The sequence below is a fragment of the Muntiacus reevesi genome, chromosome 21, assembly GCF_963930625.1.
Source record: "Muntiacus reevesi chromosome 21, mMunRee1.1, whole genome shotgun sequence".
Classification (NCBI taxonomy): Eukaryota; Metazoa; Chordata; class Mammalia; order Artiodactyla; family Cervidae; genus Muntiacus; species Muntiacus reevesi.
In genome coordinates this window covers 42,292,798-42,305,322 of record NC_089269.1, presented here as the reverse complement: position 1 = coordinate 42,305,322, position 12,525 = coordinate 42,292,798, and the positions used below count along the sequence as shown (strand labels likewise).

The window sequence follows — 12,525 nt, the reverse complement described above, 5'->3', positions numbered from 1 at the left end:
ACAATTAAAACAAACAAAAAAGAAAGCACTGTAAGCAGACAGGGTAGGAGGTCCCCAGAAAAGAAGGATCAGGCATGGCTTTTGACAAATAGAAACCATTTTTTTCCTAAGCCATTTTGAGATCTAAGCCTAACCACAATGCTTACCCTTGAATAGATCTCAGTAATAATGCTCTTAAGGAATAACAATAGCAAAGATAATAAATCAGTATAAAAACTCCAGGTTCTGTTTCCATGGTAAAGATTAGCCTGAAGCACTTTCTTGAGCTGCTCTGCAGAATTTAAACCCTCCTATAGTGCTCAACCATTAGACCAACTATAACTTAAAGGATGATGATATTGACCTTTTCTGACATTTGTGACTTCAATCAACTAAACCTTGGATGCTGTCAACCTTTGCCCCAATCCCATCTTGAACTCTCCTCTTCAAGTTCCTTCATGAATATCCATATATCCTTAGCTTAAGACTTTTCCCAATTATGCTGCTTTGGGAAAGATCCCCCGGTGTTCTTCTTGCTCTAAGTAATAAATCTTTTCTTCTCCTGCTCTTTGGCTTGGTTGTCTTTAGTCTCACACACAAAAAGACGAATCCAGTTTTCTGTAACTACCAGAGACTGAGAAATGGCCCTAAGGGCTTTGATCAACAGGGATACTTGGCACACCTCTTGACAGAAGCACTAAAACAGAGTTGTTAAAAGAAATTTATACTGTGATCTTTCAAAAAAGTTAGAGATCGGTCTCTAAAAGGTGCCAAAGGCAGCGGGGGGTGGGGGGGGTGAGGGGGAGGGGAGAATGAATCCAATACACTTTTGGAAAACACTGTGTTACTTAAATCTCTGAATTGATCTTCTTTCTCAATTCTCTAAATTTAGCGTAAAGAAGCAATGGAGACATTTGGCAAGCTGTCCAAATCTTTGCTGTCATTGCTTGAGTGGGTCTTAGTTCTTCTCCTAGAGCCAACTGCCCAGGATTCTATGTCAATACTTAAGAAAATGGAGAAGACAGCATTACTTGGAGACTTTCCACATAGGAAAATGTCCCTTGACACTGGTTTTTCCTTGATTAAATCGAATCTGCATTCAGAACACTTCACAAAACGAATACAAATTTATATTTAACTAAAAATTCCAGGAAAGGCTAGTATTCTTTAAAATACAGTTATATTCACCACTATCTTTTAAAGCCACAAATTTGAGGATTATTCTCCTTATTAGTTTTACACGTTATTAGTTTACAGTTTAGTATGATTTTTCATAGTGAAGGACAATAAGTAAATGAAGGATAAATAAATATAAGTGTAATCTGGGAGTTTTTCTCAAGTTAAAAAATACTGTTAAATATTCTGAGAAAAAAGGCATTTTTGTTTTTTAACAATAAAAGTCAATAGCTAAGAAAAAGTAAAACACAGACATCTGTGTGTATACATGTGGAGAGAAAGCAAGTGTGGAGAAAGTGTGGCAAACTTGGCGATTCTGGGGGTGAAGGTGTACCTTGCACAATTTCACTGTATAATTATTTGAATTTCCTCTAGACGAAGTTTTATAAATAAAAGTTGGAGGGAGATTAAAGTCAACAGTTTTAATTGAATGTTCAGCCTCCACATATTCTTCCATTAAACACCTAGCTCATTATTCAGATTCTTATTTTAAGACGATTCACGCCTCATGTCATTGCTCCCGGAGACGCAATCCAGGTAAAACTGACGTTAAGTCCACCTCGCGTCAGAATTTGTCTGAAAATAAGTAAGGCTGGAAAGTTTGGATCAAATCCTAAAAGAGAGAACTTATTATTCCCTCCAGTTTCGAACTAGTTGACCCAGTTTCTTTTGACATTAAGACAATACAATACTTAAGAACATTATCCCTGCTCAGTTCTTTGCTTAAATGGACTCTTCTAAACCTTTGCTACCTCCACTGCTGAGAACTACAGCGAGTATTTCTAAATCACTAATCTCCAGCAATGCAAGATTAGGCGTGGTCCTCCCTGCCGTTAACCTAATCAAACTGGGATTCCTAAATACAAAGACGTTGTTGGCTTATCTTCCAGCCTGCAAAAACAAACTTAAAAAGCTGACAAGCTACACTAACCCATCGTTTTCTCCTTGTCTCACTTCCTCGTTTCTAAAAGAAACCCAATGGACACCATAAACATTAAACCGATGGCTTTAACGCAACTGTAAGACAATTCTAGAAAGACCACTGGACGCGAAGGGAGAGCGCATCGCTGAGTTGGCAAGGAGATCGATATGGCATCGTCCTGTGAAATCCCAGGGGCGTCGGGATCAGGTCCCGACCGCGGCGGCGGCGGCGAAGCGCGGCGGACAGCGGAGCAGGGGCACAGGGCGGGGAGGGGGCGGCGAGAGGTGACAGGAACTACCCGGGCCCCGGGGGCGCGCGGCCTCGCGGAGCCCCGCGCCGCGCGCCCCCCGCCCCTCCCCGCACAGCCTCCCCCGCCCCTCCCCACCCGGCTCCCTCAAGTCTCCACGAACGGAAATGGGAGTCACAGCGCCGGGGACCAGCGGAAACAAAACACAGAGGCGGCCGCGGGGGGGCCGCGGTGGGGGAGAAGGCCCCGGAACGCAGCCGGCCCGCGCGGGCCCGCGCTCGCTTCCTCCCCCGCGGCCGCACTCACCCGCTCCGGATTCGGCCCCGTCGCCCCCGCCCGCGCTCCAGAGCCGGCTGAGAAGCGCAGCGGCGCGGGCTCCACGTGCAGCGTCTCTCCCGGTAAGACCCGCAGCTCCCGCGAGTCGAAGTGGGAGGCCCCTGGGCCCTTCCCGCGAAAACGGCGCAGAGAAACTCCAACCCCCCCACTCCCGCCTCCCAGGCACCCCCGGGTCCGGGACTACAACTCCCAGCAGGTTGCGCGAAACGGACGCTTGAGGCAACGGAGGCTCACGAGGCACAAGGGAGCAGCTACGCCCCAGATCGCTTTGTTTTACACTGTCACTTTGCACAATCGTATACCTCAACAACCCCCCAACCCCCAACCAAGGAATAGGACGCTGAATCGGGGCCGGGGGTACTGAACTAAGGGACAGGCCAGTCCAAGGGCGCATGCGTACAGCACACGGTTTCCGAGAGGGAAAAAGAGAGCGGGTCAAGTTGGGCGAAGGAAAGATGGCGGAGGCGTCACTAGAGGACCCGGAAGCACTTACCCTCCACTTCCTCCTCCTGTTTGGCTTCTGTCTCACCTAGAGCCGTCCGGTCGCAGAGTGTCTCCGAGACGCTTCCTGTCCGGTGAGTGTCGACCGTCTGAAACGGCGGCCCATAATGCATTGCGATGGCGGGTAGGCGGGTGGGGGCGGAGCCAGGGCCGGAAGTAGAACGGGGCGGTGGAGGCGGCGGCGGCTGGCGGTTCGGCCCTGAGTGCAAGGTGACTGGGAGGGTAACTGGACTAACGTGGCCTCTTGGGACTTGGGTTCTGGGTTTCTTCACGAGGTCTGGGATGCCCTTTTCCCTCTAGGACTCTGGAAAAGAGAGCAACCTTATATCCCGGGGCGCCTTCACGGCCTGGCCCGGGCTCATTTTCGACCTCGGCGCCTTTCGGCCATGAAGTTTGCTGTAGATTCAATAAGTAGCCAGAAAATCCCGCTCTGAGGGCCCAGCTCAGGGTGGCGCGGGCGGCGGGGAGGCCGGCGCTTTGTGGACTTGCAGCCCGTCTAGGGTAGCCCAAGGTCATGTCCGGGGGGCCGGTCTGCCGCCAGGCCTGCTCTTCCCGGACGCGTGGAAGGTGGTTCTGAACTATTTAAGAATAGAACGTGAGAGAAAAAAACAATTGTCATCTTAAAAGTTGGGACGCCACCTAAAAATGTTGGTAGTGCTGAAACTTGGTTACGCGGCTTTTGTTTTACATCACAGTTTCCTGGAGGAAAGCACGAACCTTGGACTGGCCGGTCATCACTGTAAACAGGAGAGCTCTCGGCACAGGGCCTCTCCTTATGCTGTGTTCTTTTCTAGCTGTTGGCTTCCCTAATTCTTTGAGTGTATCCAATGCTTGCTGGCGTGCGTGGCCTCGCATAGTACTCGAATAGAGGACTTAATCATAGTTGATACTTGATATACCTATTTGTGTAATGAAGTGTATATTTCTCGTTAGATAGTCAATCGTTGCGGAGGGCGGGGAATGAAACGGGAAAAGGAACAAGTTTTGATAATGAGATTATGTATTCATTTTTTAGATAAGTTGAGTTTGAGAGCAAGATAAGACTTATGAAGGGATGAGTGGTGTTGATGTATGGGTTTGGAATTCTGGAAGAAGACCACGCACAATTAGGTGTGATTTAGGAATCATTAATAGGTAGATGATAGAGACAGAAAAGTGAAAGTGGATTTTCCCCCGTGTTGGAGTAGGAGTAACATAATCCTCTGCGAGAATAAATTAACTGTGGGAATATGAGTAATTTAATAAACTGTCTTGCACTTTGTCTTACTATCTGTAAAGGAGGCGTAGAATACTTGGTTCTGTTTCTTAACAGGATTGCTGTAAGGGTACCAGGAGGGAATATATATGGAAGTACTTAGAATACCTAGGGCTGAACCGATGTTAGGGTGACCCTATAGTGGAGTGTTGTCTGTGTTTATGTTGCCAAAAGGGAAAGTATACACTGAGTTGCACAATTTTAAAAATGTATTTGTGTCCTGTCAGATTCTGTTGTGTAACCTGGGATCGGGTACTTAACCTCTAAGCCACAGTTTCTGTATGTGTAAAGTGAGACTGATATTAAGTAACACCTTGGGTGTTAGTCGCTCAATCGTGTCCCTAACTCTTTGTGACTCCATGGACTGTAGCCCACAGGCTCCTTTCTCCGTGGGATTCTCCAGGCAAGAATACTGGAGTGGGTTGCCATTCCCTTCCCCAGGGGATCTTCCCCACTCAGGGATCAAACCTGGATCTCCTGCATTACAGGCAGATTCTTTACATCCGAGCCACCAGGCAAGTAGCACCTTAAGGTCATTCACATAGTTTTCTTTCATTCTGCAGGTGAAGGATATTTGGTAGACTGTAGGATTTATTTTGATAGTCTTTATGTGCTACTTCATGGGCTTCCCTGGTGGCTCAGTTGGTAAAGAAACTGCAAGGCTGGAGACCTGGGTTCGATCTCTGGGCGGGGAAGATCCCCTGGAGAAGGGAACGGCAACTCACTCCAGTAGTCTTTCCTGGAGAATTCCATGGACAGAGGAGTCTGGCAGCTATGGTCCATGGGGTTGCAAAGAGTTGGGCACAGCTGAGTGACTTAACACACACATGTGCTATTTCAGGTCTTCTCAGCCTGAGCACTATTGACATTTTGAACCAAATGTTTCTTTGTTGTGGGGAGGCTATTGTTGTTGTTGTTATATGATTGGCAGCATCCTGGTTTTTACCCACTAGAGGCTAGTAACACCCTGTCAGGACAGCCAAAAATGTCTTCAGACATCGGCAAGTATTTCCTGTGGGAGACCCCACTGCGATTAGAGAACTGCAGTGCTACTCTTCATCTTCTAGCTTAATGCTTTCCCACTCTCACTAGTAAAGGGCCACTTTCCCTCCAGCCCTTGTGGGTATCTTTGAAGAATCCAGTAAAAATGAATTACTGGAAAATTTCGTAGATGAAAGACAAAACAATGGAGACACAAAATACAAACTTTTAATTGCTTCCCTTGTGGCTCAGCTGGTAAAGAGTCCGCCTGCAATGCGGGAGACCTGGGTTTGATCCGTGGGTTGGGAAGATCCCCTGGAGAAGGGAACAGCTGCCCACTCCAGTATTCTGGCCTGGAGAATTCCATGGACTGTATAGTCCATGGGGTTGCAAAGAGTCGGACACGACTGAGTGACTTTCACTTTCACTGTTGAATTCAGCAGGTACGAATTAAACTCTGTCAGATTGCTGTAAAATTTCCAAATGCTTATTTCCAATTTTGATACTACAGTGGAGCAGTAAGACACTACTGCTGACAGTCCTCAGACCGCACTTTGAGCAGTAGTATTATAGTTTAATAGTTCAGTGTGACTGCTTATTTGACTCATTTGGGGAGCCTGGAGAATCATGTTAGCATATTGCTGTTGCTGCTAAGTCCCTTCAGTTGTGTCCGACTCTGTGCGACCCGATAGACAGCAGCCCACCAGGCTCCTCTGTCCTTGGGATTCTCCAGGCAAGAACACTGGCGTGGGTTGCCGTTGCTTTCTCCAATGCATGCTAAGTCGCTTCAGTCCTGTCCAACTCTGTGCGACCCTGTGGACAGCAGCCCACCAGGCTCCTCTGTCCACAAGATGGTCTAGGCAAGAATGCTGGAGTGGGTTGCCATTTCCTTCTCCAATTAGCATGTTGGGGTTTCACTTTAAGGTTCAGAAGTTTTATCAAGCTATATCGAAGTGTGACTCTATCAGTCCAGCATGGCTTGGTCAGCTCTTTCTGTTTAATCAGTCTTTATTAATATGGGGCACTTTCTTCTAATTTTTCTGTGATCTCCTTATTCTTTTTCTTTTGGAATTCCTGTTTGCATATAATTGTTACTTTTACATTTGATCTTTTCAAGACAGTAAGTGAATTCTCAATTGAAATCATCTGTAATTTATACCCTATAATTTTTTAGTTAGAAAATCATGTATTTTAGTTTCAGGAAGTCTAAGAACTTAGAGGTCTTTAAGTCTTTAAAATTCAGACTTCTTCACAAGTTCTATTTCACTGATGAGGTTGCACCGCTTGATTTTCCCTCTTTTGTTGGTGGGCTCCCTTGTGTGTGGGGTTTTTTTTTTGTTTGTTTTTTTTGGACTCCCTTGCTGTTTTCTCTTGCTGGTTCTTTTGTACTTAGATCTGGTTTTACAGTATTCGTGAATGCCTGGAATCCTGCAGCTGTACCGGGTGGAGCAGTGTCTCTCCCTGTGGGCCTGTGAAATGCAACTGAGGCTGAGGCAGCTGTCTGCAGGCTTCATGCTCATAGCCCTTTTTGCCTTTTGAGGGGGTTAGGGGAACCTGGTAGGCTAATTTGGGAACCAGTATTACTCTCTCTCTGCTGAGGGTGGGTGGTCAAGACTAAAAAGTTCATGAAGAAACACCCCATCCCAGATTTTGTGTTTTCTTTCTGCATCTGACCTAGTGGAGGCATGAGGCCTGAGTGATTCTGAACTGCTGCTAGGTCCCAGGGCCCTTTGCTTGTGAAGCGAAACACTTGCGGTGAGAGCTAGAGAGGGAAAGGGATCCTCGGTCTAAGAAACAGGGACTGTTCTTAGTATTCACTGAGTTCTGGCATGATTTAAGTTCTGTAGCATTAACTGGGTAGTGTGGCCGAGCGGTCTAAGGCACTGGGTTAAGTTCTGTAGCACTTAGTAGAATTAGATACCCACTATAACACATGTACAGGGGTTTTACAATTATGTTATTTTAAAGTAGCTTCACATGCTGGCTCTTGTTTCCAATAACAGGACCACCATGATTCTTCAGAGACTCTTCAGGTTGTCCTCTGTTCTTCAGTCTGCAATCGCAGTCTCTCTGAGGAGGAACATTGGTGTCACAGCAGTGGCGTTTAATAAGGAGCTTGATCCTGTGCAGAAACTCTTCGTGGACAAGATTAGAGAATATAGAACTAAGCGCCAGTAAGTGGGTAGGGGTATTGGTGTTCATGTGCATATTCAAAGTATGTAAGTTTTGACATGGTAAAAAATTACTTGGCGTTTGAAAGTGTCTTAAGACCTTTTACTGAGCTGATCCCTGTGGTACAGGTTCATTAGCTGCTCCAAAAGAAAAAGATGAGGACCTTGATTTTATCTTATGAATTCCCAGGAAGAATTGCATTAAAGCTAATGCCATTTCAGATATATCCCCACTGTAATGTTATTTATTATAAACTGGAGTCAGTTCATACAAGTACATAGGATCTTGGAAATCGTTAAGGAACCATATTTAAGAAAATTAAGCCCCTTAGACAATGATTATCCTAAGGTCATAAACCTAGTTATGGGGAAAATATACTCAGAATATTCTAACTCTCAATTTAGTGATCTCTCTGTGACATCATGATTTGGGGAGAAATATATACGCACAGCATTTTTTTAACGTTACTTCCACAGTTAATATATTTCTGGGACTGTCAAAAGACAGAAGACTCTGAAATGGCATAGAGCAAGTCCAGAGAAAACCTCATTACAGAACCACACAGTTTTGAAGGTGATTGATGACCTCAGCCATCATCAAATTTCACCCCCAGATCTTTGGCAAAGTGATACAGATCAGTTCAGAGTTTTGTTTTCTTTTATTTAGTTGTCTACCATATGCAGAGCACTGGACTGTTGAGAGTGGTGGGCTACAAAGAAAGAAGCCACTTGGCATTTTCATAATATTCTTCAAGTCTAAGATGGTAGAAAGTTTGTAAGCAAGTAAATATAATAGAAGGTAAAACAGGTTAAGTGATGAGGTAGTGACACTTTCAGTGTTTGGGGAACTTCTTGGAAGGAATCCTCCTTTCTAGCTGGTATATTTTGAAAGGTGGCATGGAAGAGTGATGTTTCCAAAAGCTTATGAATCCCAGAACTGGACAATGATCATCAATCATCAAAGTATCTGGTTGGAGGCTCTATCTAGAACTGTGGTATTTATTTCTGTGACTGTTATCCACATGTGACTATTCAAATTCTAATTGAGTATAAATAAAAATTCAGTTCCTCATTTGCCTTTAAGGCACATTTCTGGTGCTCTATACCAGATATGGCTAGTGGTTACCATGTTAGATAGCACAGATCCAGAGCATTCTGTTATCATAGAAAGTTTCTGTTGCACATGCTGATAGAGAAGAAAACTGAGTCCATGATAAGAAACATGATCAACAAGTTCTTAAATTAGAGCTGGCTCAGTGTTTTTTTTTGGAAATTACAAATAAGATCCTATGCTTTTATCACAGGCATGGGTGAAAATACTAGCCTTGATGGAATTTTCACTTATAATTTTTTTATTATATTGTTCATTGATAAGCGGGCAGTAACATCATGACAAACAGAAGAATTTGTGCAAATAGTTAATTAGACCTTGCTGGTCTGTGATGTGAAAATCGCTCAGTTGTGTCCAACTCTCTTCGACCCCATGGACTATTATATAGCCTGCCAGACTTGTCTGTCCATGGGGATTCTCCAGGCAGGAATACTTTAGCGGGTATCCTTTCTCCAGGGGATCTTCCCAACCCAGGGATCAAACCCAGGTCTCCTGAGTTGCCGGCAGACTCTTTACCATCTGAGCCACCTGGAAAGCCCAGCTGGTCCATGATGCTGTGTTTATCTTTACAAAGCACGGCTCTTTAATTTTTTCATTCATTGCTGAGCAAACAAAATACAGACTCCCAGGCTTTACATTCTGGGCCTCCTGTAATCTGGGTCCTGCTGGCTTTTCCATCTGGGCTGCTTAGCATTCCCCACATACAGCCAGTGCTTTCCCACCTTCTCATCCTTCCTTTTGAGTCTTAGAATGTCTCAAAGTACAAGCTGACCCAAATGCATGGTTTGTCACAAATGTCACCTTTTTAAAATGAAATCTCCCTGTTTAGCTTAGCAAAAGTGACCCCTCACCTGCTGTAGCTTTTTGTTAAACTGTGTCTTTGAAGGTTATCCCCTGACTGCCTCACAGCATAAATGTTTGTTATTTTTTTTTTCTTCTAAATGGTAAAACCTCTGAGGTTAGGAAGTAATTTGCTTCTTTGATGGGCCGCTGTTACAGAGACTTAAACCCTTCAGTGGTGGTTGATTTAAAAGCACAGTGACAGTAGGTGAGTGAGTGTTCACGGTGTGCCAGGCACGGGTCCATGAGTGGCACGTGTGCAGTCTCTTAATTCTCTCAGCACCACCAGGTTAGACTTCTGAGTTGTCGGTGCAGAAACTAGAGTTCGGAGTGCTTCATGCCTTGCTCTAGTTCACACAGTGACTAGATTGTAGAACTGACAATGAAATGGAAGCAGTCCTTCACCCCAGAGCCCGTAGACTTAGCCATTACACCTTATTGCTGCTCAGACGCTGAGAGATTCTGACTTTTAATAATACTGATACTGACAGACCTTGAATGTTTTGTTTGAAGTTGCCTCATTTGTGTGAACCCTCATCATATTTAAAATTGTCTGAGGTTACATTCAAATTGAAATACTTGTTACCTTTCAGAAAAGTCTGCTCTTCCCTATGCTCGGAAGATCTGTGAAACTTTTTTGTTTCTGTAAACTAATGTTTAAAATACATTTTGACTTGGTCGTGTACACTATAGGACATCTGGAGGACCTGTTGATGCTGGCCCAGAGTATCAGCAAGACCTAGACCGGGAGCTTTTTAAGCTTAAACAAATGTATGGTAAAGCAGACATGAATACGTTCCCTAACTTCACGTTTGAAGGTAAGTCTTTGTAATCACAGATTTCATTGTTATGGGAGATCATTTTAAGTGGAGAATATTTACATGGGTTGTTTGGGGGATTAAATGACAATTACACGTGAATGTAATTTGAGCAAGCTCTGGGAGTTGGTGATGAACAGGGAAGCATGGCATGCTGCGGTCCATGGGGTCGCAAAGAGCTGGATATGACTGAGCAACTGAACTGAACATGTGAATGTATTAGGACAGTGGCATGTGTGGCAAGCTCCGGGGTAAATGCCACTGGAGGAGATCCCATCGCGTAGAGGTTAAATGGTGGGGACCTAAAATCAAATGTCTGGAAGTATCATTATGGGCTATGTGATTTGGGATAGTTAACTGGTCCCTGTTTCTCATCTGACATTTGGGTAAGATTATACTATCATCTTAGTTGTAGTTAAATGACATATGTAAATTCATAGAGCCTAGTTCATTGTAAGTCCTAAATAAATCTTAACAGTTATATTTCCATCTAGATGTTTCTTTAAAAAATCAGAAGATGGATGAGATAAATATTAAAGTTTTTTAGAAAATATACTTTATTGCAATATGGCTAAGTTTGAACCTTTCTTTCCTCTTTTTAGACCCCAAGTTCGAAGTTGTCGACAAACCGCAGTCTTGAAGCAGTAATGTAAAACTGATCTGGTAATTTGTCCTAGTTGAGTTGTACAGCTACCCAGAAGTAACAGAATAAACACACATTTCACAGCTGTCAAATGTTCTTTTAATTCTGATTTCAAATAAATTATTTGGTGATGTTAGGTATACAGTTGAGTGTATTGATAATAAATGCTACTGTATTTGCTGTGCTGGATCCTAACTGCAGCACACGGGATCTTTAGTTGTGCATGAGAACTCTTCGCTGCAGCATGTGGGATCTAGCTCCCTGCTAGGGACTGTACCCAGGTCCCCTGCATTGGGAGTTTGGAGTCTTAGCCACTGGACCACCAGGGAAGTCCCCACATTCTTTGTTTTTATATCCTCCTCTTTGATTATATGAAAGCAGATGGACACCTTGCATTACCTGAGTACCACTTGCTCCGAACTCGTCAGATTCTCCTCAGTGTTGAGGTGTCTTGTTTATTTTGGAGACTTACTGCCTGCCAGAGGGGAGCCATCCTGACTGAAGAAAGGAGTGTTCGCAGTGGAGGATGTCACACCTGCTCCCAGAATATGAAGAAACGGTTCAGAAATCATTGATCATAGCTTTTTCAGGGAACTTGGGTGTGACTGTGAATACATCCAAGGACTTCCTTTGTGTTTTTACTTCCATCTCCTCATGTGTTAAATGCTTTTATTATCCCAGTAACACCTCCCTCCTCTCCCCTTGGAGTGTAATGGTCACCGTGTCTACTACAAGGCTATGCGGATAGATCAGGGAAAGCTGGGGGCGGGGGAGAGGAGGGTTTTACAAAGCAATTTACTTGAAAATATATTAAGCTGTATGGTGGTGTTTGCCCAGTGGATGGAATATTGAGCAGATGTGCCAGATAAGTGGCAGAGCAGGTGCGTCAAAATTTAAGTAAGTAGACGGTTCTGTTTTTAATTTTTTTTTTTTTTAAAAAGAGACAGCTATGCCTTTTTAAATCTGACACTCTCGTGTCAATAAATACGTGTCTTTAGTAAAACTTTGGAGATTCTTTTTAAAAAGTGAAGTTGAGAAAAACAGTCTTTCTTACTAGGTTATCGCACTTCAAAAGGAATATATTTTTACTATGGCATACTGTACTAGCTGAAATCTAAACCTGGTAAAAGTGTAAAAGTGTTGGTCGCACAGTTGTGTCTGATTCTGTGACCCCATGGACTATAGCCAGCCAGGCTCCTCTGTCCATGGGATTCTCCAGGTAAGAGTACTGGAGTGAATAGCCATTCTCTTCTCCAGAGGGTCTTCCTGACCCAGGGATTGAACGCGGGTCCTCCTGCATTGCAGGCGGATTTTTCACCGTCTGAGCCACCAGGGAAGCCCCGGTGTTCTTAAAAGAAGGACAAGTTTGAGTTGAGGAAAGGTTTGGGAACCAGAAACGGACTTGTGCCTGTCTGTTTCGTGTCTGTTTAGTGCTACTGTTAACAACCAAAGAGGGCTTCTGTTCTGGGCAGTTTTTACTTAACTCCATTTAGTGTAGGATCTTCTGTTTCTCTGACTGTTGCTACCCTTGGTGTGGCAGCACAG

General features: G+C 44.3%; 2 protein-coding genes across 7 annotated transcripts in view; one reads left to right on the top strand and one right to left on the bottom strand.

Annotated features, from left to right (window-relative positions):
- GABPA (GA binding protein transcription factor subunit alpha) overlaps nt 1-3,263 on the bottom strand; it is a 38,497-nt gene extending 35,234 nt beyond the window's left edge. The window contains exon 1 of one of the 5 annotated variants that reach the window (XM_065913455.1): nt 3,154-3,263. The gene's annotated coding sequence lies outside the window, so the exon portion shown is untranslated. Of the gene's footprint in view, nt 1-2,086; nt 2,108-2,173; nt 2,327-2,630; nt 2,786-3,153 lie in introns of those variants that run through there. The other 4 variants (XM_065913454.1, XM_065913460.1, XM_065913458.1 and 1 more) reach the window with 4 other exon arrangements.
- On the top strand, nt 3,102-11,120 carry ATP5PF (ATP synthase peripheral stalk subunit F6). 2 transcript variants are annotated; one of them, XM_065913465.1, is made up of 4 exons: nt 3,102-3,235; nt 7,401-7,571; nt 10,213-10,337; nt 10,940-11,120. In XM_065913465.1, the coding sequence occupies exons 2-4, from the start codon at nt 7,408-7,410 to the stop codon at nt 10,975-10,977; spliced, it is 327 nt and encodes a 108-aa protein (XP_065769537.1). In that variant the 5' UTR covers nt 3,102-3,235; nt 7,401-7,407; the 3' UTR covers nt 10,978-11,120. The 2 variants fall into 2 exon arrangements, with proteins under 2 accessions (XP_065769537.1, XP_065769536.1); XM_065913464.1 differs by lacking the exon at nt 3,102-3,235 and adding an exon at nt 3,250-3,371.
- The last annotated feature ends 1,405 nt before the right edge of the window (nt 11,121-12,525 follow it).